The sequence below is a fragment of the Epinephelus lanceolatus genome, chromosome 15 (assembly GCF_041903045.1).
Source record: "Epinephelus lanceolatus isolate andai-2023 chromosome 15, ASM4190304v1, whole genome shotgun sequence".
Taxonomy (NCBI): Eukaryota; Metazoa; Chordata; class Actinopteri; order Perciformes; family Serranidae; genus Epinephelus; species Epinephelus lanceolatus.
Genome location: NC_135748.1, coordinates 6118544 through 6145778, shown reverse-complemented (window position 1 = coordinate 6145778; position 27235 = coordinate 6118544). Strand labels below are relative to the sequence as shown.

Genomic DNA, 27235 nt, shown 5'->3' with positions numbered 1-27235 from the left:
TTGAATGAGAAGGTGTGTCCAAACTTTTGGCCTGTACTGTAGATGTGTATATGTATGTATATATATATATATATATATATATATATATATATATACATACATGCCTGCCTTTAATTAACAGGATAGAGTGAAATGTGGGAGTGAGAGTGGGGGGATGACATGCAGCAAATGGTTGTGAGCCGGGGTCGAACCCGTGATCACTGCAGCGAGGCATCACCTCTGTATATGGGGCGCCAACACTATCCACTACGCTACCGACGCCCCCACCTTGTCATGCTTAATACCTGATATTAATCATTGACAGGCCGCTCATATCAAGTGACTGCACTATGAAATGAAAGTAATAGTTTCCCTGCCTGCCATAGTCACAGTGCACCTGTACATCTACACACAATAAGCTCCAGCAGAGTCTTACATCATAGTGTTTACGCTGTGTTTCTGTGGAAACTCTGTAGTTTCACTCCTGAGCCTATCTCTCCTTTCTGTTTTCAGTCCCCAGCCAGGGGTGAGCCTGGGTGAGCTGAGAGTCTGAGCGTCTGATCAGATCTTTTGTTTTCTCTCACACAATGAGCCTCTTTTCTCTTACTCACTGTTTGGCCCTGCATCAAATCTCTGACCCAATAAATTAACAATCATACATTTGTCCACTGTCATTTTGGAACGTCCAGTCACTTCACCCTCCCCCCACACTCCTCTAGCCATTGTTCATCCATTCACCATGTTTAGACAAGTTCACAGATGCCTGAGTTAGTAATGGCTTGTTGTGATAACTGGGCTAAATGTTGGCTCAAGCAGTGCATGCTGTGGCTTACTGACTGATTTTAGATAGAAGATTAATCTTCATAGTCTTCTCTTGTTATGCTTGAAATCACCCAAATTTCTAGGGCTGCAACAAATGTATTTTTCTTTTCTTTTTTTTCTTTTTTTTTTTTTTTTTTTACATTTGAGGCTACTATTGAGATTTTTGTAATGAAGTTCGGATGTCTGTTAAATTACTTGGACAAAATCCTCAATTTGAATAAATTGATTTGTCTGATTAAATTAGTTAGTCTGAGTGTGCTATCTCAAAAATACCCAAAAGGAATTTCTTCAAATTTGGCACAAACGTCCACTTGGACTTAATGATGAATTTATTCAATTTTGGTGGTCAGAGGTCAAAGTCATTGTGACCTCACTATTGTTGTTGGCCATATCTTAAGAATTCATATGCTTATTATTGAAAAAATCATACAACTTCACTGTGACATCATAATATTCTACAAAAACACTTTTCTGGCCATTAGTCAATATCATATCTCAGGAAGAGAAGGGATGACATTTGGTCAGATACTGAATTGGTGACACTAATCTTGGGTGTCACCTTGAAACTGTGCTGCCGGTGGGAAGATGTGTGTGAAGCATCTCCACATTTTATCCAAACAAACACAAAAAAACTCACTTAATACCTTTTATTAAATTCCTTCACTACATATGTTATATGAGCCTGGACAGACACTGATGTAAACTGCAACTTGACTGTTGGTTGAGATGTGCAACCACAAGGCAGTGATTCAACTTTAATAAATCAACTTTCTTTAATGAATAAATATAATTGATGGTGCTGTTAGGTTGCTGCTAGACCGCCCTGTTCATACAGCTGCATACTTCCTTTTGTGTACTGCAAGCGGGACAGCAAACAATGTTTTGACCAAAGTAAAAAATATTGTTGTTGAAAGGCTAAAAGCCAACAAGTTAAAGTCATTACAAGCAGTGTTTTTATTTTTTTCAAAACATTTTGACTTTTGGACTTTACAACACTCAAGAGTAATTGGAAATGTTTGGATCGCATTAGTAAATTTAACAATTTGACGCACCATTGGAGTCAAATTCTACAAATAGTATAATACTAATAATGTTTGTGGAGCTTAATCTTTATCTGCAACTATGCAGTAATACATGGTTTTAAACAGAATGACTAGATGTGCGACAAAACCTGTGCAGCATTCGAATGTCGATTCAAAATCCAGATGCAGATGTTATGAATGAAGCTTTGAAGTATTCAGTACAGTGCTACAAATTTTACAGTATGAACATCTCTATAATGTCCTTATTGTTAGTGATAGCATACAACAGTGATTTTTCAGTAGTTGTTATTTGAAACAGACAAGTGGTGTTTGGAGAGCTGTTCAGTGCCATCCAATGTGTCGAAGTGAAGCTCAAGGACGTGTTTGAGAGGAAAGATGGCTCAGTGTTGGATTTTATAACTGATTGTGCCCTCTATGCTCAGATGGATGCATTTGTACTTTTAATTTCAGTAATCACTGCAGCTCTAGTTCTTACCTTTCTCCTCTCCACTCTCTTCCATCTTTCTTTTCCTCCGTTTTCAGTGCAACCCGCCTATTGAGGTCAACGACCTTTTCCGGGACATACAGGATGGACACATCCTCATGGCCCTGCTGGAGGAGCTCTCTGGCTGCAAGCTGGTCAGACTCTCACACTGTTTTTAGTGCTAGATAAGTGTACAGTGATGTGTGTAACACTCGTATTAGAAGCTCCTGTAGCAGTTCTGGTATTAAGAGGAGGTGTGTCAGTTGGCGGTTTTTATACTGTTCCATTATACTTTTCTCATTCTGAATGATCTTCCAGCTTCATGGGTTCAAGAAGTCCTCCCATCGTATTTTCAGACTCAACAACATCGCCAAGGTCCTGTCTTTCCTGGAGGAGAGAAACGTGAGTACCACAGCAGGTAGCAGGAGTACTTACTGCTTGTTAAATGGTTCAGCTGTTAGCTCATACATCCATGTGTCCCCAGGTAAAGCTTGTCAGCATCGATGCAGCTGATGTGGCTGATGGAAACTCCTCCATCATCTTGGGACTCATCTGGAACATAATCCTCTTCTTCCAGGTAATCTTATTTTCCCTGCCATTTTTTTGATTTATCCTCTTATTTAATACCTCTTCATCCAGTCTCATTTGTACTTTAAGTTTCCATTTTCCTTCCTTTCCTTTGCCTCTCTTTTCACTAAAAATTAGGTCAAGAGTAAGAATACAGTGTCTACTTCACAGCCTTTGGACTTTCCATTCACAAAAGCCCATCAAAGTGCAGCTCACTGGGTAGTTTATGTAATCCACACTGCACTTCAATGCCTTGGACAGACACCATGAGGAAACAATTATCTGTGCAGTTCACACAGACTGGCCTCTCATTCTGGAGCCATTCGACTGTATGAAGCTGTAGACACTGCCAGGTCTGAGCTGGGATGAATGGCAATAATGTGCAAGATACACTGATCCTCTCTGATGGCCTGACAGAGATTTGGGCTTGAAACAGCTTAAAGGAACTGATGGGTAGTGTTCTGAAAAATGAAATCATCCCAGTTAGACCTAACCAGAACTAATAGCTACTGTAAGCCTTTATCAGTTAACCCCAACAGTTCAGCAGTTCTCCAGGTTTAACTTCAGCTTCAACACACTCTCACTCCGAACTCGTCACATATCGACGTTTAGCCGTGAACTTTCCACATCCACGTATGACATGCAAAGTACCTTGGGTGTGTTGGACGATGATGTTCTGGGACGCCTTGTCAAATTCAGCCTGTTACATGCATTGTGTGTTTTCAAAGTACACTTCTGTTTTCACAGGAAATGTACAATTTGCATACAGTCTCTTTCAGAATAAATGCACTACACCAGTACAACACTGCGAATTGGCGTTTTTTTTTTTTCCTTTAACAACAAATGCGCGTGGTTACATTTTGCCAACACTGGCACGTGGTTGGGTTTGGGCAACAAAAGTACGTGGTTGGGTTTAGCAAAAAAGAACAGGGTTTGGCTTTACAATCTTAACACCAGCCTCCTAGGTGAAAGTTGGTGGTTGTTGGACCCATCCACCACAACTCCCACCCACCCTAATTAGACTTCCGCTGCCTTAACTTTAGTTGTTGTCCCGCCACGTTTCCTTCTGACACGCTGGCTGCTGTTAAACAGTAATAGCATCTTGTGGTGCATCATGCTGATGTGAAAGGACATCTTTTTTTGTCAATGTCTGACACTGAAGGTCACTAACCAAGCGGCGAATTTCGATGACTTCACAGTGAGTTGGGTTGTCAGCTGTGCCATTTACTCTCTCAGCTTCAAAACTGATTGCTTGTTTTGCCCATGAATATCAAAAAAATGCGACCATTAGGGCTTGGTAGCGTTAAAAAAAATCTATTTCAACTCTGTTGGTATCAACAATAGAGTTGTAGAAAAAAAGGTATCAAATAAAATACTCTGGTATCAAATAAAATACTCTGTTGATATCGATATCAATACCAACAGAGTATTTTATTCGATACCTTTTTTTCTACTTCATTCAATACCTATCGTGTGAGTGGAAGAGTTCACTTGCAAACAAATGCCACTAGACGCCACAAGCCTGTGGTAAAGCCATACTTGGATGTTTTGGTGGTATCTTGGCACTCTGAACTGCCAAATCCGTCAAATACACCACAACCACAACTTCACCACACCACATGCTGTATGGGTTGTAGCTGCTGGGGAGTGGGTCAATCATACGTTACATTAAATTAAAGAATGCTTACAGTGATTGGCAGTGAGCAAAACCACACAAATAGTCTTTTTTGTCTAGATCGAGGTACAAAAAGGATCAAATACAGGTATCGTGTGACTTTACGAGTTTTTATAGTACTTGTTACTGGGTTATTTCAGTTGATACCCTAAAGGTATTGGGTACCAATACTCAGCCCCAGTGACCAAGGTTCAATGTTCAAGGTTCAAGGTATCTTTATTATCCCTGAAGGGGAAATTTGTGTCACAGCCAGCAGTTAAAACAAAGACAACAATTATCACAACAAATAAGTAAACAACCGTAAAAGAACACACAAGCATATTTAGCAGCCATTTAAGAGGCTGATAGCAGCAGGGATAAATGATTTTTTTGAACCGATTTATTCTGCATCAGGGGAGATTATATCTGCGCCCTGATGGTAGCAGCACGAAATTGTCCCTTAGTGGATGGCTTGGGTCGGCCAGGATACATTTAGCTTTTTTCATGCACCTGACATTATACAGATCATGGAGGTCATTTAAGGGTGTTCCAGCAATTTTGCTGCACACCTTCACAATGCCTTGCAGGCAATTTTTTTTGTTTAAAAACAAAAGCGACCCGTGCCAGCAGATAAAACAGAACGTAAGAACAGATTCAATAAAACAGGAATAAAGCATTTTTATAAATGATATCATGCTTTAGCCGTGGAAGTGCATTCTTCCATTTTCTCCGTATCCGCAAGCTTTCAGAAAACATCCACAAATGCCGACAACATAAATGCAGACTATGGACAGAAGCCTCCATCTGACCCTGTATCTAACATTGAGCACAGATGAGCCCTGAACCTAACTTGTAGTGTTTTATATGTCCAAGCTCCAAAAACACAGAATTTCACATTTACCATAAAATTTCAGTTTTGTCAGACCTCAGATCCTTGTGTTTCAAAGCTTATGTCTGCTGCAAGTCAGTTGGGGGAAAACGTTTTTTCCTGCACTGGACCTTTAACAAGTTAGATCTTAGTATGTTTTAACAATATTGATTGATGCTTCCATACCATCAGCTGGCAGTGCCATGCCCACCCTCTTTGAGTGGAAGAACTGACTCGTACATACCCTGTGGTTGAATGTGACCTCTTGTATGGCTCTTGCATCTGTTCAGGTTTCTGGTTACATTAAGGTACCTGTTTAACACTATTGCTAAGCTGTAATCTTTTGAGGTAGATGGTCTATCCAGGCAAACTGCTACAGGCTGATGAATCTACCAACGTCTTTTGTACATTCAGTCATTTCCCTGTCTTTCTTATTCTATTGTCTGTATTTGAATAATAGTTTGAATAAATAAGATATCATGCGGGGTGGAGGTAGGCCTTCAGAGCTTTGATATTGCATAAAAATACAAAAGAAGAAACAAGAAGTGGTCTTGTTTCCCCTTCAATCACAGGAAAAGCATTTTCACTTCCAATAAATGTGTAAATGTGCTCTTAACATTTTAAGCCTGTTCAGTCTTAAACACTTGATATGTAATGATATAAAGGTCTTGCATGTTAACAAGCACATGAAAGTACATCATTTTAGCCAACCAGTTCGTGATACATGTTTGTTGTCCAGGCGTTCAGTTTCAGACTTCAAGTCTGACAACATCAAGGGTGATTTTCTCAGTCTTTAGAAAGCTCCTCCGGACCCATACAAGACATTACACAACTGTTTTCACAGGCTGAGTAGGACTAACCATGATGAGTAAACGGATCCATCTCTAAGGCCCAACAACTGGTTCAGCACTGAACAGATCCTCTGAGTGCTTTAAAGGCTTTGATTCTGACGTAACTCTGTTAGTCGGCTGTTGAACTGATAACATTGTGTATCATGGGTTGCCATAGTTACCATGATGTAATAAATCCTGTTACCAACTGGACCTTATACTGTTTGTTGTGTTTTCACAGAATCTTAAGCCAGAACAGATTCTACTTTATACTTTAGATAGTTTCCAAAGTTGGTCTTACATTCTGTTTTACTTTTCTGGGCCAATCCCACACTTTCAGTATTGAGAGTTTTGTGCATAGCAAGATAAAACTGCTGGAGAGACATGTATATGAATTGGATACCCAGTGGCTCAACTGACAGTTGAAAACAGCTGACTAAAGGGACCATAAACCAACTCTTTGTCTCCTTCCAGATTAAGGAGCTCACTGGGAACATCAGGAGCCAGTTCCCATCCTGCTCCAGCCTATCATCCATCCCTACTAGCTCTGACTCTGACACCTCCTACTGCAACACCCCTTTAGATGAAAGACAGTCGGCATCCACGGCCATGCGAGAACACGGCAAGGCCATTAAGAAACTACTGCAGTGGGTACAGAAGCGAACACGCAAGTGAGTGTGGTCTGCCAGTTTGAAAAAAGATTGTTGAATTAAATCTTACAAATCTAAAAAGTGTAACAAGTTCTTAGTATTCTGTTTTTCTTGTGTGTGAGTGTACGGTACATAACAATGGACTGCAATAATTAAAAAATAAAAAATAATTTACTGGCTCCATTGGACTGTACTTTCAGTGTGCCTCTAATACCCCTTTTCCACCAACATGAAACCGATTTTGTTCTGGTTCCTGCATCAGTCAGAGCATTTTGACCAAATATCGATTGGTTCAGAACCTGAAAAGTTGGTTCTCAGCTGGAACCAAAAAATGCAGGTTTTTCTGGACCTCAAGTGTGAACTGTGATGATAACAGTGGGCATGCCACATTCTACCAGTTAGAAAGAGAGGATGGAGAGGGCAATAATGGAGAAGCCATGTGAGAAATTGTCAGACAAAAAAGGGCGCACAGTGGTCTCATTAATAGTTCATGCTTTTTTTGGTGAGTAAAAACAAATATCTGTAGTAACAGAACAAAAGTTAGCAGGTTATCAATGTAATTGCATTGTGCAACACCCTTCGTTGATAACATTATCTTTATTTACAATGGTTCTGTGCAAAACTGGTGGAAACACGGGCTGGTTCACTACATGGCAACAAGGTTCCAAGAATCCTGCATGGAACCGCATCAAGAACCAGAGCTAATTTGGACGAAGAAGAATTTCTTTTGTCATCTTTCTAGACAGACCCTGACCATTGAATATGTCCCATTCTAGGTATGGTGTGGCAGTGCAGGACTTTGGGAAGAGCTGGACAAGTGGTCTGGCCTTCCTTGCTGTCATTAAGTCCATTGACCCCAGCCTGGTGGACATGAGGAAGGCACTGCTGAGGACTGCCAAGGAGAATTTGGAGGACGCCTTTAGGATAGCCCACTACAGCCTGGGTATCCCACGCCTACTGGAGCCTGAGGGTAACAAGGAAATAGATATTTTTACAGATCATTTTGTACCAGGCTGCAAACATGTTTATTTTTGCTGTAAAGTCCAGCATTTTATCATGGGGATTGACTCACTTTTGTAGCCAGCCTCAAGAGGCCTTTCAAGGATTTGCAGTTGGCTTGAAATGGCTTGCATTAGACATCTGCTTAAAAATATAAAAAGGCAAAACCAGATGTGCATTTTACACAAAGGTGACACATGGTTTTATTCAGACATGTATGCATAAAAATGCCAGCACTTTTATGTTTAAGAGTGAGCCATATCTGCAAGGAGAAAGCCAAATTAACACGGGTGTCTTTTTGTAAAATGCAACTGTAGTATTTGTTCTTTATCTTCCCATGCCCAGATGTGACCATCAATGCACCAGATGAGCAATCCATAATGACTTATGTGTCACAGTTCCTGGAGCACTTTCCTGGCATAGAGGAGGTAAGAATGATTTCTTGCATGGAGGATGTGTCTGACATTAGATTTAGGCAAAACACAAATCTCAGAATGTGACCACAAATAGATTTCTGCCAACTTCTTTGTTTGTTTTCTAGCCAGGGGAGCCCTGCCAGCTGATTGAACGAAGTATCTCCATGGGCCGACTCAACTTCCGAGACAGTGACTCCAACCACATAAGAAATGGCGCTCACCGAGGCAGGGTGAAGGAGAGGTCCTACATGTTCCAGAGAGCCTCTGGCCACCCCCCACCCAAAATCTTAATTTCCTCTGTGTCGGAAGACAGGAGCGCCATGTCACCCCGAGTCAGGCCGGCCGCAAAACGCTCGTGGTCCAGTGAGGACTTCTTAGCAGATTCCCCCCACATGGAAGACATTTCCAGTAGTGTGGCTGAAGAGCCCAAAGACTCTGCCAATGAGGTGCTAGCCAGCTCAGCCTCCACCTCCCCACAGCTGTCTTACACTAACTTGCCCACAGGCTCATCAGCGCCCGAGTCTGTAAACACTGAGTCACTAATTGGCGACTCAGCAATCAGCTCACCGGACTCCTGGGTGGACAGTGACTTTGGGGGGATGCCAGAGAAGTTTTGCGAAAGCCGAAGTGACAGTTCTTTGTGTGACAGTGGAACAGCCTGGGATGTGTATCGTGCCACCCCTGTGGAGGTCACAGCTTTTGATGAAGGGTTTGTTCCATCCACAGAGGATAGAGCCTCTGATGAGCAGTCGATTACTGAGTCATATATTGATGAAGGGATTTACTCACTGAGCTCACTGGAGAGCACCCAGGAAAGAATCCAAGGGCATTCTGAGAAAAAGCAAGTGGAAGTAGTAAAAGAGAAAGAGACAAACCTCGAGAAGAGCAACCAGGACATAGATCTAGAAAAGGCACCTGATCAAAGCAAAGCTAAGAATACAAAAGAAGTAGACTCTAAACAAAAGGATACAAGTCAGAGCAGAAAGCCAGAGCCTTCTGTAGGACTGTGTGATGCAAAAGATCAGACCAACTCTGGTGTTGAAAATCTCCTTGAAGCTGACAAATCTAACCAATCCCAACCCAATGGAACCAGTGTTGAAGAGAGCACTTACAAAGAACCGGAAGGTTTAAAGAAAGCTGTGGACTTAATTGGGGATGCACAGGACCACGAAGGAAATAATAATGGTCAAACTGAAAGTCAGAACAAGAGAAATAACACTGAGTTTAAAGTGGAAACTGAATGTCAGAAAAAACATTCTTTGTCAGGGGACAGAAGAGGGGAGTCAAGAGAGGAGTCAGAGATTTTAAAGAAAAAGGGTGAATGTGCTGTCGAAAAGAAAGATGAAGCAAGTGAAGGAGTTCTAAGAGACGACCTAGATCATCAAGAAAGCTTTAGTTCAGAGACATTAGCAAACACACATCCAAACAACCAAGACAGAGTTTCAAAAACAAATCTGGACCCGAGCACAGGCATAAATATTCCTCTGATCTCTATTTCCAGTGAGCCAGAAAAGCAGGACAGAGAGGGGTTGTGTGACCCAGAAAGACATGCCCATGCTGGGGATGATGAGGTACATCAGGCAGTGGGAACTGACACAGATGTCAGCAGCCCTCAAAACCTACATGAAGTGAGCTGTGACTCCAATGACAATGTTGACAAAACCTCTGTTGAGATTTCTTCCTGCTTGGTATCAGAAAATGTTGAACCGACAGCGTCAGAAAAAATAAGCGGCATAGAAAGTGGACATTTAGATGAACATGGTATCAGCAGATCATCAAATGCAGACATATGTGGGCCAGACAGAAGCGATAACATGGAAATAAATGAAGCCAAACAGGAACGTAAGTCTGCTCACCACGACTCTCAGACAAGTAACACTGGGACGGACTTGCCTCCTCAGACTTCTTCTGCAGATGCTAAATCTCAACCTGTCAATACTGAGCAGGAAACAGACTCAAATGATCAACCAGATGGACACCTGGACAAACTGGGTGGCACCTTTTCTGACAACTCGAAACCCAATGGTACAACAGGGATTTTATGTAGAATGTCTAGAGACATGGACTTGTTTTATACAGACTTTGATCAGAATTCTGCCTCAGAGGATCTAGTTGGTGACCCTGTTGAACCCATGGATCTGTTCTACCCTGACAAAGAGGAGCCCATGTTTGCAGAGCCACCTGATACTGAAATGCAGAGTTGGCCTTCAGTTTTGAGTGTATCTGCTCTCCAGCCAGCACCAGCTTCAGAGATTCAACCTGACCAACCACTCATCCTCTTGGATGAAGACTTCAGGAACGGACTGAATTCAAATGACAAGGTAAATGTGAGTTTATTGAGCAGTGCCTCAGAACAATCAAACCATTTCAGTTTCCAATCAGCTTTGTAACAATTCTCAATTTAGTTTCTGTGTAGTTTTTGGCTATTTATAGGTGAGTTTTTGTGCTGTGCTAGGCTTTAGGGATGGCATGTTGGTTGGTCAGTCGGACGTTCCACCATTGTGAACCAGACTGGAATTTCTTACCTATATGGTAAGCAGGGCTTAAAGTACTGCGTGGCGCGGCTTGACAGACATTTCTAGTATTTTTTTTTTTTTTTTTTTTTTGGCAACAACTTGGCATAATTTAGCATTTAACGAATCATCTTCTGATTTTCAGCGAAGCACATGGGTTCCACCAATAGTATAGTGTTACCAAACTCAGCTGGCCAATAAGAGCTGAGTGGGGAGGGTCTAAAAAACAGCATGCTCACACACACACACACACACACTCGGACAGGATTTCAACACACACTACTTCCAAGCACATGTTGTTTAGGTGTCCATCACAGCCTGATATCCAAATGAGTGTGGGTGAATGTGCAACAGAAATGGACAATTGAACTGCGTTTGAATGATTAGTTTGTGTTAGCTTGACCACCAGCTATCGGACACTGATACCCCGTTTACATGTAGGAAAAACGCACATATTTTCATGCGGTTTGGCCTCTTGTTTACACGCAAATGGAGTTTTTTTCACGGAAAACGATCATTTGTAAAAACTCCAGCCAAAGTGGAGATTTCTGAAAACGCCGTTTATGTGTTGCCGTCTAAACTGGGTGAAACGGGGTTTTAGGTTCTGAAACGTCACAGCATGCGCCAGCAAATGCTTGACGTCATGTGAGCGACCTATGTTTACACTTTGTTTGGCTACTGATCATGGATGCTGTTAAGGAGGTACTCATTTTTACGTTTGTGCAAACGCTTTGTTACGGCCTTTTTCCACCAGATGCGTATCTGTTGCGTCTCCGCTCCGGCACGGCAGCGGAGCCGATAGGATTCAATTCTAGTCAATGTGTGTGTTTCCACCGGCTGCGGCTGTGCTACGTTCCAGCTCCGTCTCAGCTCCGGCACTCCAGAGCAACAGACACGCAGCACTTCTATTTTTGCCTGACGCTGGAGCACAACGCAGCAATTCAACACAGAGCAGATCGTGCGGGGCAGGAAGTCGTGCACACAAACAAAATAAAACATCTGGTTAATTTTCAAAATAAAATACACAGTGTTCACGGCGGATCATATTTCCCTGCACTACACCTTGAAAACTACATAATGGGCAGAGACAGGCCTGAAGTCAACAGTTCAGAGGTTTTCAGACGTCATTTCACCCCGTGAACACCATAGACAAGGAGATATTAATCATGGCAGTGCACCGAGATGTCTTCTGGCGGAGCTGCACCGCTCCGCACAGCAAACGCAGCCGGTGGGTATTGACGGACGGCGGAGCACGCAGCGGATAACCAGCGCTGCCGTTCCGCAACGGACACACATCCAGTGGAAATCCGGCGTTTAAAGCGACATTTAGGAGTAGCTCCACTCGACACAAACGAACCTCTCGCCATGTTTATTGTTTTGAAAGGAACAGGAAGTCGCGCGTCTTATTCGTTGTTGTTGTTGTTGTTGTTGTTCTTCTTCTTCTTCTGTTTGGTTTTACGGCGGTTGGCAACCAACTTACTGGAGCATTACCGCCACCCTCTGGACTGGAGTGTGAACAGGAGAGTAACAGGAAACAAAATCAAAAAAAAAAAAAAACACCCATTTAAATCCTTCGTTCCAGCCCTGTCTCTCTTAAAAATACCAATACCCTTCCATACATCTTGGATGATTCATTGAGGATGCTCTCTAAGGAAAAACATACTCTTGCTTGCTTTGCTGCCTCCTTTATTTTCTTCCTCTCCTCCTCATATGCTGGACACAACAATAACACATGTTCTACAGATTCCAATTCCCCACAACACTTTCCTGTTTGATGCTTGCCTATCATATTCAACGTCTTGTTTAGTCCTGTATGCCCTATTCTCAACCGAGTAATAATCGCCTCTTCTCTCCTCCTCCTACTGACTCTCCTCCCACCGCTCACCTGTTTTTGGATGTTGTACAGATGCCTACCTGTGTCTAAAAAATCCCACACCTCCTGCCATGTTATATGCATATGGTTCTTAATTATACTTTTTGCCTCCAATTTGCTCAACGCCACATCTAGTTGTATATACTGCGACTTGAGAGCCTGTTTTGCCAATGCATCGGCGCCATCATTACCATCCACACCCATATGTGCTGGGACCCAGATGAAGCTGACCTGAATATCCTCCCGGTCTAGTTCATAAATAATACTGTATATTCTGCAAAGAATGTCTTGTCTGCAGGACTTCCCAGATTTGATGCTGGCCAGTGCTGCCATACTATCTGATGCCACCACAGAGCTCCGGCGCCCATTCGTTTTAACCCATTCCAAACTAACCATGATGGCTATCAGCTCTGTGGTGTACACTGCCAGTTCGTCTGTAGTCCTCTTTTTAATAGTGACCCTCTCCTTTGGGATATAAACCGCAGCGCCCGTTCGCCCAGTTTTGGGATCCTTGGACCCATCAGTAAACACCATTACTTTATTTACACATTTCCTCTCCAGATACCTCTGCACTACAAATGGCACGGACACCTGCCTCGGCCTCTTTTCAATTTCCCCCTGCAATCTCATATCCACCTCCGTTGGAACGACCGACCAGGGTGGGAATGTATATGTGCCCCTAAGACAGTACTGGATATTTTGCAGGCCTGCACTCTTTGCCCTGTTGTTGCATACCCACCCAAAACTCATAAAATTTGATTTTGTGTGTTCTGCACAGTCAAGCAAGACCGCCTTTCCTGGATGCATATCATTATGTCCTTGCAGACTGACCCAGTACGATAGCATTAACTTAATCCTTCTGAGACGCAGAGGCATCTCACCCATCTCTACCTGTACTGCAGCTGTTGGAGAGGTTCTGAAGGCTCCACAGCATATTCTTAAGGCCATGGCTTGTTCCACCTCCAGCTTCCTCAGGTGACACTCAGCAGCAGACATGTACGCTAAACACCCATAATCCAGTGCTGCCCTCATAAGAGCCCAGTAGATGTTGCGTAAGGCTGTTCTGGACGCCCCCCAGTCCTGCCCTGAGAGACATCTCAGCAGATTATTTATCTTTTTACATTTTGTTTTGACTTTCCCTATATGCTGACCCCACGTCAGTTTTTCATCAAACCAGACGCCAAGGAATCGGACTACGCTTACTTGTTCTAGGATCTGATCATACAGTTTTAGTGATACTGGCTTATGCCTCTTAGAGAAGCATATTACCTGAGTCTTGGCCACTGACATCTTGAAGCCCCACTTATTTGCTCACTGTTCCACCGCCTGGATTGCTTTTTGCATTTTCCCTTGCATGTATGCCAAATTCCGGCCTCTGACCCAGAGGGCCCCGTCATCTGCATAAAGGGACTTCCCTATGCTCCGATCAACCTGCGCAAACGCATCATTAATCATAATATTAAACAATATAGGGCTACAGACACTGCCCTGTGGGGTTCCATTCTCCACTGGGTACATCCTGGAGTGATATTCCTTTACCTTAACCTCCACCACTCTTCCCTGAAAAAAGTCCATAATCCAATTGAACATCCTGCCCTCTATACCCATCGCCTCCAGTTTTATCAGCAAACCTTCTTTCCATAACATATCATACGCTTTTTCAATATCAAACATAGCTGCGATAACCATTTCTTTGTTTGTCTGAGCCTTTCTAATTTCTGACTCCAAACACAAAATAGAGTCCATAGTATTCCTCCCTTTGCGAAAACCACTCTGATATGGAGAGAACAACTCTCTGCTTTCCATTATATAACTCAGTCTCTCTGTTACCATCCTCTCCATTGTCTTCCCTAAGTGAGATGTTAACGCTATGGGCCTATAACTAGATGCCTCTGAGGGATCTTTCCCTGGTTTTAATATAGGCACAATAACAGACTCTTTCCAGGCTTTTGGAATTCTGCCCTCAACCCATATCAGATTGAACAGCTTCAGCACCACCATCAGCGAGGCATCATCCATATGCACCAGCATGCTATAACATACACTATCTTTCCCTGGAGCAGATTGTCTGGCACTTGAGATGGCTTTCTTTAGTTCAAACAAACTAAACTTACTGTCTGAGCTGTCAGCTGTTGCTACCTTTCTCACCATAACGTTAGGATTACTCGCTAGTGTTGATTCTCTCTGTTGCTTTGCTAAATCTGACAGGTTCTCTGAACTGTGCACTTTCACCAGAGTTTGGGCCAGCAACTCTGCTTTCTCAGCACTACTTACTGCTACTGCTCCATCACCCTGAAGTACTGGAATCTCATGATACCCACGAATGCCATTCATTCTTCTTATCATTCCCCAAATATCTGGTAACTTGGTCTCTCTACCTATACTGCCACAATACTTTCTCCAGTATGCCCTTTTTGCTGTTCTTATTGTTCTCCTAACTCCTGCCTGGGCCCGTTTATACTGTATTAACGTCTCCATCGAGTGGAGTGTCTTCAGACGCCTGAATGCTCTATTTCTCTCCTTTACCGCCTCCCCACAGCTCTCATCCCACCATGGAACAGCCCTTCTCTTCCTACTCCCACCACACTTTGGGATTGTCTCCTCTGCTGACTGTATGATTGCTGTTACAAGCTCCGCATTAAATTTGTCCACATCCTCCATACTTTCTCTGGATATTTCCCCACACCTGGCCTTACATACCTTCTGAAACTCATCCCAGTTAGCGCTACCAAATTTCCATCGCCGAACACCTCCCACTTCTTCCTGTCCCAGTTTCATTCCTACTCGAATCATTATCGGATAATGATCACTGCCCACTGTTACTATGTTGAGCACCTCCCATTCTGTGACACTTGCTAGCTCAGGTGAGACTAACGTTAAATCAGTTGCACTTTCTGTGTTCCTTACACTGTCATACCTTGTACCGCTCCCATTATTAATACACACTAGCCTTTCCTTGTCTATAAACTCCTCTATGCAGGTACCATTAGCATCAGTATTTTCACTTCCCCATAGTGTGCTGTGAGCATTAAAATCCCCACACCATATCTGCTTGCCCCGCATCTCCCCACCAATCTGATTTAATACATCCAGACTTAATTTCTGGCACGGATTATAATAATTAATAATTGTTACCTCGTCCTCCTCTGTCCATACTTTCACCCTGATTGACTCTTGTTCCTTCCCTAAGTTCATAACACTATATTTCACCCCCGTACGTACAAATATTCCAACACCCCCACCTCTGCCCTCTGCTCGATCTCTCCTGACAGCTGCATATCCCTGTAACACAAAGTCCCACTCAGGCCTCAGCCACGTTTCCTGGACACATAACAAGTCAGGCTTATCACATTGTGTTGATATAAAATGTTTAAATTCTTGACCATTTGAGATAAGGCTTCTGGCATTCCACTGAAGGATCTTTAAGACCATGGAGACCCCTCACCCCATGACTGAGATTGACTACTCCCAGTCCCCAGCATGTTCTCTATATTTTCCAGACCTAGTCCTCTTACTCCCAGGAACCTCTCTGCAGCCTTGACTATAATCTTAATTTTTTCCGTCTTCCTCTCAGTTTGTGCCGAACAATTAATTACTTCCACCATGAACAATACAAAGTCAGTTTTCTTGACAATCAGGGTATCCGTCTTCAATCTGCTACACCCTTCACATGGCCTCGTAGTACTGTTTTCAGTCTGTCTCACTCTTACTGGTTGGATCTGCACCCTCCTAGCCGCTTCAGCATAAGTGACCCCTTGCTCCACCCTTACTTTCTGCACCTCCACTGCCCTCTTACTAACTTCACATCCACGGTACGCTGAACTGTGCTCCCCACCACAATTACAACATTTAGGCTGAGCTCCCCTCTCACACTTCCCATACTCATGTTCCCCTGCACACCGTGCACATCTTTGTTTTCCCTTACACACCGCTGCTATGTGACCATACTTCTGGCACTTGAAGCATCTAAGCGGAGGAGGAACATAAGGCCGCACATTATAACTCATGTATCCTAAGTATACTTTCGTTGGTAGTTGCTCCTCCTCGAACCTGATCATTACCGACAGGCTGTCACATTTCTCGCCGTTCCTCGTTGTTCTTAAACGTCTTGCTTCTACCACGGTCGCTCCTGTCACATTCCCTTTAATTTGGTCCATTGAAACTGCCAGTGGCACGTCTGAGATAACGCCTCTGGCATTTTGTTTATTTTCCAGTATAGACACCGAGACACTCTTCCCCTCAAATTTGTTCAGTCTAATTGCTTTCCCCTCCTGAGTACTATCTCTACACTCGACAAGCAGCGATCCGTTCCTCAGAATCCTAGCATTTTTGACTTCACCTATCAGTCTATTTATTGCTTTGGTTAGAGATATCGGATTCCACTCACCGAAAGATGCCCCCTCTTGCCGAAGTTTTATCATGACTTTATACTCCTCTACCTGGATCCTCCCTGTAGCCTCACTCCGTTCACTATCTGTTTCAAAGTTTGTATGATCTCCCTGTTGTTTCGTTTTCTTACGCTTTCGCCTCACTCCACTCCATTTTCCTCCTTCCCCGCGATCAAAATCAAATTCCATTTCTCCCAGACTACTTCCTCCTCCGTCACTTCCCTCTGCCATCTCCTGTCCAGTCACAATCCAGCCGTGCCAACCGCCTACCACCGACCGCCGTTGTTGTTGTTGTCGATTCTAAGGATTCTGATTGGCTTGCATGGCTTCATCCTTCTCCCTACACTGCCGCCCATAGGTTTGGCATAGTTATGACGGCGCTCGACGGCGTATTTATCCGGGTTCATGTAAATGACAACATTTTTGAAAACGATGTTGTGTGCACGATGTTATTATTGAAAACGGAGGGGGGGAAATATTCGTTTCTCTAAATACCCGGCTATGTGTAAACGTGGTGTGAGAGAAAACAGCATGCAGTGCAGTGTTTCCCCAACTAGCAGCGGTGCACCGCCGCTGCTGAAATATGACCGCTGCTTTCCCCATCTTAGCGCTTTAACCGTTACTATTTGGCGCTACCAATGCTTCATATCCAGGTCAGTTCACACATTTGTGAGTAAAGTAACGTATCTAAGAGGAGAGGAGAGGGCTCCGTCTTATCTCTTCATAAACCAAAGTCATATTATTTTGCGCAACGGACACTTCATATAATAACATAACAATATACTATTTATGGTGTTATGCCATCGTGTCATTTCTGTCTCTACATGGTCACACGTTAACAGTTCTCCTCTGCTCTCTATCGCGCACAGCGGAGTTCCGCCACACACACAGGTGAGCAGGTGAGTTTTCCTGACATAACCTGACCCCGAGCCCGGTGCAGTTTGTTACCTGTCATAGTTATTGTTATGGACACTGTGTAAATAACCATCAAAAGACTGCTGTTACGCACAGACAAACACGCAACACGGCACTATTGGAGCAGAGCCAGTGTTGCGTTCAGGCGTTGTCACGTAAATGACAACTTCCTGCACATAAATAGGTCATAGCACAAAACAGCAGCATGTCAACTGACGTTATACTTTTATTATGTTCAATAAAATTGTATTTTCCTAAATCTTGAGACACCTCATATGTAAGCTAGACAGACATTTCACCTGCTCATTACTGTGCACAAATGTCCTGTATGTACTTAGACCTAAAGAGCCCTTCTGGTGCCAGTAGATAATAGAAACATCCCAGCAGGCTGTGCTTTGCAAGCATACAAAAAAGTTTCACGCATGTGAAAATTATTTTTCATGCGTGTGCCTCCGCTGTTTGTGCAACAGGTCGATGCAGTAGTCTACCGATAGAGCAGAGAGAGAGAGCTAAGTAGCGTTGGTTTCAGGTTTCAGGCTCAGGAAAAATTTTCACTTTAAGGCCTGTGGTAAGAAACAGATTGCTATGAAAATCTCTTACAGATAGTCTAAATTATTGGTTGTGAGCTAACCTCTCAATGACTTTATATTGATTGTCATGAAATTTGGTACATATATTTATGTTACCCACTGGATAAATTGTAATAACTACGGTGACTTTTCATCTAGCACCGTCATCAGATCAAAATGGTAATTTATTCAGTACTTTGATTTATGATGAGATGCATACAAAACTAATTACATTCTGTCTAAGCTATGGAGCCCCTACTTTTTAAAAAATCTTATTTTTAGGGGTCCATACTCCCAGCTGTGGCCACCAACATTGTTGGAGATTGATATTTTGTTGAATTTAGGTTGTAACATCAGTTGACCAAAATTGGATGTTGTCAATGTTTAATGTCATAAGTTTGATGTGGGATAATGACGACATTTGACATCGATATTTTGTGAGTTTCAAGTTGTGTTTTTAAGTAACCAAAATTCAGTGTCTTCCAAATGCAACTTTATTTTGATGTAGAATACTGACATTTAGTCGTAAGGTATGGAGAACAAAACCCAATGTCAGCAAAACGTCAGAATATTAACGTCCACATAGCATGAAATTCTAACATCATTAGACATTTATAATATTGTCAACTCTATTAGCATTCAAACCAAAATTTACTATCTGTCCAGTGCAAGAATTCAACATCCTTTTGATGTCTTATTAATATCTGTTGCCAGCTGGGTTGTGTTTTGTGCTAATAAGCATGAGACAACACTAAACTAAGAAAGTGAATACCATACATCAGCCCTATTAGCATGTGAACTTATTTCAGTTTAGTGTTACCTCAGTTTGAAAAACAGAAACCGCACGCATTAAGATTGTTTCTACTTTAGATTGATGTACTGTTTTTTTTTTTGTATAGCTCATTTAATATATACAAGTGTCAAAGATGACATATTCTCATAGCTTATTCTGTCAAAACAAAAATCCAAGCCCTACACGGTTTCAATGAACATTAACATAAAATAGAGAAAAGCAGTAAATTTTCACATTTGAAAAGCTGGAAGGAGTGAATGTTTTGCAGTTTTACTTGTACTTGATAAAATGGCCTCATGGAGTAAATCAAAGTTAAATTAACACACGTCTTATTTCTCTGGATAGCTTTGCTGTGTTTTTCTTTCAGTGTAAAGCAGATAGTAGTAGTAGTAGTAGTAGGTATTTTACAAAACACTGCCTTCAGTGTGCCTGTGTGTGTGTGTCTGTGTGTCTGTGCGTGCGTTGTGTGTGAGATGGTCCAACTGCCCAAACAGGAACGTGAAGCAATGTGACATTTCACACCTCTACAGCATCTCACCTACTGACCAGATGACCTGCTGACATTAGTCATCCAGTCATTATGTTCCACAGATGCACTTCGAGGCCAGTCAATGTGATGTACTCATACTAATGTTCTGTTTTTAAAAATTATTAATATAAAAAACTGAAAATTCAGAGTAGCACCAACAGTGAATACTGCCTGAAAACTTCAACTGCCAGTTATAAGTACTAGCTACATATATGGTAATTAACAGAATCAGAGAAAATGATTTACACTCCTGTTAAAGCCATTTGAGTCCAATGTTTTTTCCGTATTTCACTAAATTCAAATTAAATAATTTTTAACAAATAAATGCTCCGTCACAAGATGTCACACTGTGATAGATTGTTGTACAGATTTTACTTGGCATTGTGTGACATGTGAATTGCAGAAATTTCAGATATGATAAGCAATAGGCTAATATTGAATTATCACCCATTATAACCCAAAAACTGAACAAAAAAACTGAACATCTGACTTCTCAGAAGATCTTTCAGAACAAGAAAATGCTAAACAAGAGTTTTTTTAGGTGACCAAAACGATACTATTAAGTTTTTATTAACTAAAACCACACTGAAATGGCAACAGCTAGGAGGTCATTGTAGACACAAAGGTTCGTCATCTGGGAAGTATGAATGAGATAAAGTAAAATTCATCCATCCATTCATTTTCATCTGCTTATGTGCGGCGGAGTTGTGGGGGCAGCAGGCCAGGCCAGATGAGATATGTAATCTCAAATCCAGAGTGTTCAGGGTCTTCCCTGGGGCATCCCACCAGTGGCACATGCCAGCAACACCTCTAACAGGACGTGCCCAGGAGGCATCCCGATCAGATGTCCAAACCACCTCAACTGACCCCTTTCGATGTGAAGGAGCAGCAGCTGTACTCTGAGCCCCCTCTGGATGTCTGAGCTCCTCACCCTATCTCTAAAGCAGGATTTACACTTCTACGCCGTAGCCTGACGTGCACCTCCCTAGAAATGTAACTGCATGTCACGTCAAGTAGACCTTCTGTCTATTTTTGTAAGCTGAAAATCTTTTCCCTCAGTGGAAACAAAGCTTTTATTTACTTCTATTTCACAGATAAGAAACAATAAATTGTGAAGACAATAAAGCCCCCCAAAAAATAGCATTTTAAGTCTTCATATCAGTAGAGGAAAAGTCCTTTAGTCGCTAAGCTAATTTATACAATGTAAAATGCCATAGGCTGGTGCTAAAAACATCAGCATGTTGTATTTGTGGGGAAAATGTGTCCAGCAAAAGACAAGTGCTTTGTCTGTAAATGCTGCCAGTTAAAGTGAGGCCAATTTGTCACTCTTAAGCCATGTTTAATGAGTGTTGTGGGTGTGTTTCGAATCAACTAAACTTTACAGCACTTCACAGAAACTCCACTGCCGACTAGTGTTTTGTAGGTGTAACTGCAGAGTGACATGGACACCACCACTGCACAAGTATAAATGCTCACAACAGCGTAGGCCATATGCATGGGCTACAGCGTAGGCTCTGCATAGTGTGGCGCACAAGTATAAATCCACCTTAAGGCTGAGCCCAGCCACCCAACGCAATCTCATTCCTTTGGTCTCTACCCAAAGCTCATGACCATAGGTGAGGGTTGGGACGTACATGGACCAGTAAATTGAAAGCTTCACCTTCCAGCTCAGCTCCCACTTCACCACAGCGGTCCAGCGCAGCGTCGGCAGCACTACAGACACTGCACCAAAGCGCCTGTCCATCCCACAATCCATTTTACCTTCACTTGTGAACAACACCCTGACATCCTTGAATTCCCTTGCTTGAGTAAAGTAAAATATTCTGATAATGTCTTGCACCGACATTTATGCCTGCGAGGGGCTCTACAAGAAAGCTCATAGAGTGCCCAAAATAGAAAGGGTTTATTCTTTACAGAGCATGAATGTGCTCAGTAACCATATTAATCAGCCCATTAGAATAAAATATTTCCTTCTACAACTTTAAGAAGTGTTGGTCTGAAGGTGGTGCCACTAAAGAATTAAGATTCATCCTCCGGGGACCATGAATATCCACATTACATTTCATCAATATTCTGAGATGTGGTTTAGAGATACACCATAGATAATTGTGGCAGTTTGGCCGGTCGTTGTTGAAATGTCTCTCTCCTGTATGTTACTAAGCTGCTGAAAAATGTGTCTTTTTGTGTCTCGCTCTTATTAGGTGATCAGTAAGACCAACCTGGAGACAGACAAAGCATCTAAATCCCAGGAACACTGTTTGTTGCCTGGAAAGAAGATAGAAGGACTCTGGGGTGCTGATGCTCCGGCAGACGACCGTGATCTCAGTGGGGCTGAGCAACATATCTCAGGCTCTGCCAGAGAAAACACAGAGCCTGTGAGGTAGGCTTTCTATTCTTAGTCAGCTCCCTGGTACACTGAGAAACACAGTGGACCCTGGGGGAAAGTAGTGTTATGGCAATGGATGGGACTGTTCTGACCTGCACTCTCTCACTTTGCTCCGATATCTCCTTAAATGTACTGAACAAAGTTATGTATGTAGGCTGGTGATGGGAATGAAGACAGGCCTTATGAGGGTTGAGAGACTGTGGCATGAAGAGAGGACATGAGGGTTACACTTATAAATGTGGTTGAATTAATTAATACCAGAGAAGTACAAGTTCATTCAGCAGTAGTTATAACCCTTCAGACTTTCATATATCAGAGACCCAAGATTTTTCAGCTTTTTTCTCAGTAATAGCTGTTCAATTTATTTACATTCTGTAATAGTCTCTGTATATAGTAATGGTAAATGGACTGCACTTGTATAGTGCTTTTCTAGTCTTATGATTATTCAAAGTGTCACATTCACCCATTCAGACACTGATGGCCGAGGCTACCATGCATGGTGCCACCTGCTACTCAGTAACCACACACACACACACACACACACACACACTCACAACAGCCGTGGGAAGCAATTTGGGGTGTAGTATCTTATTAAGGATATTTTGACATGCGAACTGGAGGAGCCAGGGACTGAACACATTTACACATGAGGAGCAGCGTAACTTTATTGATTATTTCAGAAGCTAAAAGTTTAGTTCTGTTTCTATTGTCAAGTTTATAGCTACAGTTTTTAATTTTTTTTTGCTTAAATTTCCATGATATTTACTGCTGTAACATTACTGCTCTTACCACATTACTCTCAGCAGAATATCGCTTGCTTCTTCGATTTGCCAAATCCTCCATGTAAATAGCAGTGTGTCTAGTGTAGGCTCACCTGGCTTTTAAAGGGAATGGGAGTTGACTGATTGGTTGAATTGATGTTACACCCAAATACACCAATGATAATTTGATGGAATAAATACAACCCCTCTGCCCCTTGCACCTTACTTAGCACCCAGATTATCCGCGTTTAACTAGCGTAAGTGGTTGGACACATCCCAAATGTACTTGTGTCATGTACTTCAGACCATGCATTATAGATTGTTTAGACAGGGCCTTGAGTCTTTTTCAATGCGGGAGTCAAATTGTGTACCAACACAGAGGGGATTCAGAGGAAATGATGAGTGCATGAGGATGCAGGCATTTCACCTAATGTGGAAAACAAAATTTTAGCATAACTTAAGTTTTATTTTCTCTCTTTATTGTCATCGATGGGTTCACAAACTCTCTAAATAAAACTAATAAAAATAACACTGACATTCTTTTGTAGGCATACAAGTCCATGTCAACATACATGTCTATGAAGATGCACATATAGACAAACATTTATCTGTATCCTTTTTGAGAAAAATTTAATGAGGCATTATATATCAACTTCCTTTTTAGCCTTGAATTATAATTCAAGAGCTATTGAACAATAACAAATGAATAACTACATGGAAACTAAAATGTATGTTTATAAAAAATGAAATAAAAAAATTTCGAATATACATTGTTGTTTTAAATGTGTTCATAAAAATTCGAAACATAGCTAACGTTTTGCAAAATAAGTTCTCTGTATTACTACTTGAAAATCTAGTATTGTCCTGCATGACTGTTGATGTGTCACAATTATCATGTGAAACACCATATCTAACCTCTGTGTTGAGTCATTTATCCACTTGGGCAGGGGAAGACTGACAGAACATGATGCCGATCAACCTTAACTTTCTAAGGTATGGCGAACGCTCAGGTTCAGGCACAGTCGCACACCAATTATCAGACATGTCTATAAAACATTTGGTTAACAAGAATTAAATGCAAACAAATTTGTCAAAATTATAATCCAAACACATATCGTTGACATCAGTAAGATCTTCAGTTGGCAGCTGTCATGTCTACCAAGCAAGCAAAGTTAGCAAGCGCGAGCAGGTTTACTTATCTGCAAATTCCTGAGAAGTGGTTAATATTGGTCTGCCTATTTTAAAGTACATAAAAAAGTCATGAAGGACTTCCGGTGACGCCATGTTCTGAGTTGCACGCACGGAGTGTGGGCTCCCCTGGAAATCGGTGGTGTTTTGCTGTTTGTAGACATTTTAATTGAAAGAGGGTGAACCCAAATTACTGCAGACTAACATGAGCACGGTCAGAGACACACGGAACGCAGGGAAACAGCAAAAATCGCAAGAAGAAGCGAAAGGAAAAAAAGGGACGCCATCTTCCCCGAGTGAGGCGAGTGGAGAGGCGGGCGAAATGAACACGGAGCACATTCTCCAGGAGTTAAGAGAGTTGAGGAAAGAAAGTAAGGAGTCATTTGCAGACACTAAGGCCTCGTTGTCCAGACTGGAAGTGTCGGTCACGGATTTGAACCAAAGGATGGAGAAATTAGAACAGAGAACCAAGGAGGCGGAGACGAGAGTCGGCGTGGCGGAGGACACCGGCCAGCGTCATGAGAGGATGCTGCAGCACCTGTTGAAACGCGAGGCGGCTCTGACTAATAGGCCTATGTGTGATGATTTGCAGAACCGAATGCGCCGCAACAATTTGAGAATTTATCAAGTCCCTGAAGAAAGCGAGAAAAATGACACGGCTGGTTTTGTGAAGAATTTAATTGAGACTGCGCTACAACTCTAGGCTGGTTCCAGACCATAGACCCCGCCCACTCAACTGAGTAGGTTTGCATCTCTGGTCTGGCATACTTCAATGAATTTGCGATTTATCTCGTCCAAACGATGGACGGACCAATGAACGCCGGGGGTCTAGCGATTAGCCAATCAGCGCCACGCTGATGTCAAGCTGTACGTCGGTGGGTAACTGGTGAGGATAGCAACAACGGCGACCGCTACAGATCCTACAGACCACATTAGCGATGCTATCGAGGTATTTCGCCACTACTCGCGTTAATGGAGGACCAAATTAAGGAAGCTGCTAAACTGGATTTAACGGCAATGCAGCTGGGCGTGCACGACGACGGAGACATTTTAAATGGGCAATGCTCACTTGTTTTCGACACCCCCGAGGCATGGATACTAATGACGTCAGATTCTGGGTGAGTCGTTGATCTCTACTGATTGGTTAGGGAAAAAATCAAATTCCCTCCCCCTTGTAAATCGCCTTCAATGGAGGCGATGTCAGACTGAAGGTTCTGGGAGCTTCAGTCTGACACTCAGGCTACTACAACTCCCGCCCGAGGTAATTATAAAGATTGAGAGGGCACACAGATCGCTGGGACTAAAGCCTGCCAGATCAGCGCCTCCACGCTCCATTATCGTGAAGTTTCTGGACTACACAGTAAAGGAAGCAGTGCTGCGGCAAGCATGGGCCCAAAGACAAGTTAAGTTTCAAGGAGAAGTGATTTACTTCGACCAGGATTATTCTCCAGAAGTGCAGAGGAAGAGAGCGCGGGTCCGTGGAGTGATTAAGCAACTGAAGGAGAAGGGGATCCAGGCCAAGTGCCGCTTCCCGGCGCAGCTTAGAGTCAACTTGGAGTCGGGAGTGAAAACTTTCCCTACGCTGGTGGAGGCTGCGCCAACATTGACGGAGCTGGGCATCGCGGTGCAGGTGAGCGAGAGAGAGAGGCTGGAATGGGAGCTCTCAAGGGAGACATGGCAAAGACAGGACGGCGGGAGGAGAGAAAGAAAGGACACGTCACTGTCTGCCGCAGACCTGCGGTCCGTTTTGCGGGATTAAAATGATGAGTGCTGTGCTCAGGTAACATATTTTGATGCGGTCGCCCTGTTACATTGTGACAAATTGTCACATTGTCACCGACAATAGAAAGGTGTTATGTGTATCACTGTCTATAGTTGAAACAGCTGAACCGGCTGAAGATAAGTGCAATTTATAGGAATGATAGTAAGAAAATAGGGGAGTTAACTCTGTTCTTATTTTTATTTTTATGATGAGACCCAAGATGGGATCACCACCTCACCAAGGATTCAGTCTTTTTCTTTGGTCTGTGGTTGGGTCAGCACTTAGTGCATGTTGCCCAGAGGGAATTAAAAGTCACAACCCTCTGCCTGCATTACAACAGGGGCTGGACACATTTCTGTACTCAGCTGGACTTTTGGAAGTCACATGTGACTTCCAAAAGTCCTATATCCTTGACAGGTTGGTTAAGTCCACACAAGTGATTTTTGTAAATATTATGGTAAGGTCAATTACTTTATGCAAAGGTGAATCTGGGGAAAGTAAAATGATAACAAGGAATGTCGATTTATGTCTGATTTAGGGGTTGTCAGTTATAATGTGAAAGGAATAAATAATCCTATAAAAAGAAAGATTTTAACCCAGTTGAAGAAACTTAATTGCTCAATAGGGTTGTTACAGGAAACTCACTTAAATGATGTAGAACATTAGAAACTGAGAAGAGACTGGGTCACACAGATATTCTATGCCTTTTGTTCGAATAGCAGAAAGAGAGGAGTGGCAATTTTGATTAGTCGGTCCATTAGTTTTGCATTTCAGAGAGAAGTAAAGGATAAAGAAGATAGATACATACTTATTATAGGAGCAGTAGATGGAGTAGAGTTAACCATCATAAATATTTATGCTCCTAATGAAGATGACCCTACCTTTTTTAAAGAAGTGGCATCTGTAATGGCAAGGGAAGCCAGAGGTACCATAATTTTAGGGGGTGACGTTAATTGTGTTTTAAATGTGAAAATGGATAAATTACCTTCTGATTATGGACCTCCTAGCAGGAAATCCAAAGCAGCAAAACACATGTTGGAAGAATTAGGGCTTGTGGATGTCTGGAGAGCCAAGAATCCAACAACAAAAGATTTCTCCTTTCTGTCTATGGTACATGGGTCATATTCTAGAATTGATCTGATTTGCATTTCAAAGCAGAGTCTGTATAAAGTTAGAGAGTGTGTTATTGAACCTATTACTTTGTCTGATCATGGTCCTGTAAAACTGAAATTAAATTTAGGCTTTGAGTTGCACTTCAAATACTGGA

General features: G+C 42.4%; 1 protein-coding gene across 1 annotated transcript in view; it reads left to right on the top strand.

Moving 5' to 3' along the window:
• The window catches only part of clmna (calmin a), an 82064-nt gene that overhangs the window by 46519 nt on the left and 8310 nt on the right, over positions 1 to 27235 (top strand). Inside the window, exons 3-10 of the mRNA XM_033641865.2 lie at positions 2367 to 2462; positions 2626 to 2709; positions 2792 to 2884; positions 6701 to 6897; positions 7653 to 7846; positions 8221 to 8303; positions 8417 to 10612; positions 22073 to 22251. Of these exons, the coding sequence (XP_033497756.2) occupies positions 2367 to 2462; positions 2626 to 2709; positions 2792 to 2884; positions 6701 to 6897; positions 7653 to 7846; positions 8221 to 8303; positions 8417 to 10612; positions 22073 to 22251 (3122 nt within the window). The remainder of the gene's footprint in view (positions 1 to 2366; positions 2463 to 2625; positions 2710 to 2791; positions 2885 to 6700; positions 6898 to 7652; positions 7847 to 8220; positions 8304 to 8416; positions 10613 to 22072; positions 22252 to 27235) is intronic.